Here is a 5,585-nt window from a genome sequence, read left to right on the forward strand (position 1 = left end):
CCCTTTCTCCCTCTCTCCCTCTCTCCCTCTCTCCCTCTCTCCCTCTCTCCCTCTCTCCCTCTCTCCCTCTCTATCTATCTATCTATCTATCTATCTATCTATCTATCTATCTATCTATCTATCTATCTATCTATCTATCTATCTATCTATCTATCTCTCTGTCTGTTTGTCTGTCAGTCTTTTCATTTATTCTCAAAATTATTAAACTTGGTACCCAGTTCCAAATGCATCATTAATATTCACTTAGAAGGAAGTATGTGTATAATTGGATGTATGTAAAGATAAGACCTTAATAGTATATTGAAAATTGGCCTTCGAGTGCAAAATGATAGATTGCTGAGTGGGTCAGCCTGGGAAGAAGATTGCTTAATCACGTAACTTATATCCATCCTTTATATGGCCTGTCATAGGATTTCTATAGTACAGTGCTTCAAAGAGAGCAGAGCATTTTTCATTTATTAACGGGATATTTCGAAATTATATGCACGAAAATTGCTATTTGTTATTTCATATTATTGACAAATGCAGAAAAAATTGTTAATCAATTCAGTATACAGTAGTCAGGGAAACACTAACCTATGTTTTTTAAGAACTCTGGCAAGATTTGCATAGATATTGTGTAGTAAAAACAAGTAAGCCTGCACCATATTTCTATACATATACCTGTGCTTGATTACTGAAAAAGGGAAATATTATTTTATTCAATTTAATTTTGCAGGAATCCAATGGATATGATATGGATACAGATAACTATTTAAAATAACATCTATTTTCAGCATGTTGGATTATAGCATTTTTGCTTGGGGGATAATTTATATTATTTCCATATTTTTCCAATTACCATTCTACAAGGGCAAGATACACAAAGATAAAGTAAGCAGATCAGAATTAGAAAGTATAAAAGGCCCAACCACAAGAAATATTCTAGAACATTTCATTCCTCTGACTAGCCTCAGCGGTATGTAAACTATATGAGCCAACCTCCCTTGTCTTGGGAGGTAGGGGGGAGGAGCCAGGGAGAAACAGGTATAAAAGGGTTGAGATGCCCATCTGCTGGTGAGTTCAGCAGAGGTCACTAGATGGCGTGGTTTTCAGGACACTTTCAGGTAATGTTTTTGTAATAGCCACATTGTTAGGAATGTTGCTGGTGATTATAATTATTGTTGTTGTTGTCATTATAATGATCATAATGACTTTAATATTAATAAGGATGATAATGTTAATAATGATAATGATAATAGAAATGATGATAATAGTAATGATAATAATTAAAATTATAATAATAGTAATAATAATAATAGTAATAATAATAATGATAATGATAATAATAGTAATAATAATAATGATAATGATAATGATAATGATAATGATAATGATAATAATGATACTACTAATACTACTACTGCTAATGATAATGATATTATTATTTCTACTTTAATTATTAGCTATCATTATTATCATTATTATTATTGTTATTGTAATTGTTTTTGTTATTGTTATTGTTATTGTTATTATTATTGTTATTGTTATTATTATTATTATTATTATTATTATTATTATTATTATCATTATTATTATTATTATCATTGTTAGTATTATTATTAGTATTATGATTGTTATTGTTATTATTGTTATTATTATTGTTATTATTATTATTATTATTATTATTATTATCATTATTATTATTATTATCATTGTTAGTATTATTATTAGTATTATGATTGTTATTGTTATTATTGTTATTATTATTGTTATTATTATTATTATTATTATTATTGTTATTATTATTATTATTATTATTATTATTATTATTATTATTATTATTGTTATTATTTTTATTGTTATTGTTATTATTATTATTATTATTAGTATTATTATTATTGTTATTATTATTATTGTTATTATTATTATTATTATTATTATTGTTATTATTTTTATTGTTATTGTTATTGTTATTATTAGTAGTAGTATTGCTATTATTCTATTGCTGTTATTATTATTGTGATTATTATTATTGTTGTTGTTGTTGATGATGATGTTTCATTGTTTTATGATTTCATTATTTAATTTGTCATTATTACATTATTATTGTTATTATTATTATTATTATTATTATTATTATTATTATTATTATTATTATTATTATTATTATTATTTTCATAATTATAATTTAGCAGCAATAATGATAATAATAATAATGATAATTATTATTAATATTGTTATTATTATTATTATTATTATTATTATTATTATTATTATTATTATTATTATTACTTATTATTATTATACTTATTATCATTATCATTATCATTATCATTATCATTATCATTATCATTATCATTATCATTATCATTATTACTATTATTATTACTACTTTTATTATTATAATTTTATTTGTTGTAGTTACTATTACTATTACTATTATTATTATTATTGTTGTTTATGCCTATTACAAAAACTACTACTTCTAACTACAATAACAACAACAACTACTACTACTGCTACTACTGCTACTACTGCTACTACTGCTACTACTGCTACTACTGCTACTACTGCTACTACTGCTACTACTGCTACTACTGCTACTACTACTACTACTACTACTACTACTACTACTACTACTATTATTACTGCTATTATTTTACTACTACTATTACAGTTACTATTACAATTACTATTACAATTACTGTTACTATAACTGTTACTATTACAATTACTATTACAATTACAGTTACTATTACTATTACTATTACAATTACTGTTACTATTACTATTACAATTACTATTACTATTACTATTACTATTACTATTACTTCTTCTTCTATTGCTACTACTACTACTATTACTATTTCTATTTCTATTTCTATTTCTATTTCTATTTCTATACTCTTTCTATACTCTTTCTATTTCTATACTCTTTCTATACTCTTTCTATACTATTGCTCCGACTATGACTATGACTATGACTATGACTATGACTATGACTACTACTACCACCACTACTACTACCACCATTACTACTACTACTACTACTACTACTACTACTACTACTACTACTACTACTACTACTACTACTACTACTACTACTACTACTACTACTTTTTCTACTTCTTTTACTGCTGCTTCAGCTATTACAGTTAATACCTTGTATGATATGTTCTATTAATATATTTTTTTCTGTTTGTGAAGAAGAATGTAACATTTCATATATATACATATATTACAATGCAGAGCTTTTGTGGAGCGATGAGTACTGATGATGACGGCCACTTCGAGCCAGCGGAAAAACCTCTCGACCAAGCACAGCTGGTAGCTATGATTGAGCTGCAATTGTCGGAGGTAGACATGCTTCAGGTAGGATAGGCTAATAGGGGCTGTCTCTCGTCAAGTTTGTAAATGTGGTGGATACAATAAGTTTATTAATATTTTAAAACTGTTATTGGCTTTGTAAATTTACTGAATAATGAAGGCACCTTTTTTTTTTTTTTTCATGGGTATTATTGACATTATTGCATTGGCAGTCTCGAAATGATTTATCCAAAGACAGGGCGGGTTCTCTCCTTTTTTCAGTCGATGTTCCCTGGCCCGCGAGAATTTGTACTGCACGACCCCTCCGTTCTGGTGGACCTGCGGGACTTTGCCGAGGGCCGCACGTTACTTCTGCCACCTCGCATGGATCTGGTCATCAACTTAGACGTCGGAAAGGTACTTTGTCATCATGGCCATTATAATTATTATGTTTATTGTGACTGTTATGATAATTATTATGTTTATTGTGACTGTTATGATAATTATTATGTTTATTGTGACTGTTATGATAATTATTATGATTATTGTGACTGTTATGATAATTATTATGTTTATTGTGACTGTTATGATAATTATTATGTTTATTGTGACTGTTATGATAATTATTATGATTATTGTGACTGTTGTCTCTAGTTGGGATAATTATTATCATCATTATCATCGTTATTATTAATATGCAGATTTATTGATTTGTTTATATTTTTGCCTATATATATGTTTGTTTGTTTGTTTGTTTGTTTGTCATTGTTTATTCATCTATAAAATTAATTGATTAATTGATTTATTGATTTATTTGTTTTTATACTTATTTATTTATCTAAAATGTTCAAGATTTTTATTGCAATTATAATTATTTTATTATTATTATTATTATTATTATTATTGTTATTGTTATCGTTATTGTTATTGTTATCGTTATCGTTATCGTTATCGTTATCGTTATCGTTACCGTTACCGTTATCGTTATCGTTATCATTATCATTATCATTATCGTTATCGTTATCGTTATAGTTATTATATTTATTAATGTTATTAAAATTATAATCATTATGATAAAGATGATAATCATAATGGTAATGATAATGATAAAAGTAATAATTATGATGATAATTATAATACTAATAATTATAATGCTAATTAGCATTAATAATAACAATAATAATAATGATAATGATGATGATGATGATGATGATGATGATGATGATGATGATGATGATGATGATGATGATGATGATGATGATGATGATGATGATGATGATGATAATGATGATAATGATGATAATAACAATAACCAATGATAATAACAACAGCAATAATAATAATGATAATAATAACAATAACAGTAATTAATAATAATAATGATAATAATTATAACAATAAAAGCAATAACTAATTAATTATAATAATGATAATAATAATAATAATAATTATAATAATAATAATAATGATAATAATAATGATAATAATAATAATAATAATAATAATAATAATAATAATAATAATAATAATAATAATAATAATAATAATAATAATAATTAATAATGATACTAATACTAATACTAATACTAATACTAATACTAACACTACTACAACTAATAATATTGATAATCATTTTCTTTATCATTAGTATCATTATCAGTATCACAATCATTTTCATATAAGACAGTGAACACAAGACAAGTAGCATCACTTCCAATTAACCTATGAAATTTTACTGAATGAAATTGAATTTTTTCCTTTTACATTCTGATGCCTGTGTCTAGTATCATACATTATCATAAATCAGAAAGTGGATTTTAGAGATTTTACTTCAGGTGATTATAACAGTATCGAGTAAATTATGCAAATGATAGTGTGTCTAGCTATATCTGATATCTGATAGAGCACCCTCATTGGCCAGACACAATGGTGTTGTTAGCTCCTCCTCGTTCTTGTCCTGGTCAGGTATTTTACGGTAAGAATTTTTCAGTTTGTTTTCAGTAGTGACAGTGGTAAGATAAGAACATAATAAAAAAAAAGCAAATGAAAGAGAAAAAAGAGAAAGAAATAAGTCTGTTCATATTTGAAAGAAATTAAGTCATGAGGAAAAGGGCCTGCCTGAGCTCGGCATTTGCCAACTAGGGTTTTTATCAAGTCGGAATGATGCTATTTGTCTTAAAGCATCTTTATCATTACAGTTGTTACAATTCATACGATTATGATAATAATTGATTGTAATTGATTATTATTGTTCTTATTGTTGTTATTGTTATTATTATTGTTGTTATTGTTATTAT

General features: G+C 25.4%; 1 protein-coding gene across 2 annotated transcripts in view; it reads left to right on the top strand.

Annotated features, from left to right (window-relative positions):
- The window catches only part of LOC125035053 (RWD domain-containing protein 2A-like), a gene marked incomplete in the record, with an annotated part of 10,952 nt that overhangs the window by 1,568 nt on the left and 3,799 nt on the right, over positions 1-5,585 (top strand). For both annotated transcript variants that reach the window (XM_047627152.1, XM_047627151.1), the window contains 2 exon segments: positions 3,232-3,354; positions 3,571-3,705. In XM_047627152.1, the coding sequence (XP_047483108.1) occupies positions 3,247-3,354; positions 3,571-3,705 (243 nt within the window).

This window comes from Penaeus chinensis, chromosome 19 (genome assembly GCF_019202785.1).
Source record: "Penaeus chinensis breed Huanghai No. 1 chromosome 19, ASM1920278v2, whole genome shotgun sequence".
Classification (NCBI taxonomy): Eukaryota; Metazoa; Arthropoda; class Malacostraca; order Decapoda; family Penaeidae; genus Penaeus; species Penaeus chinensis.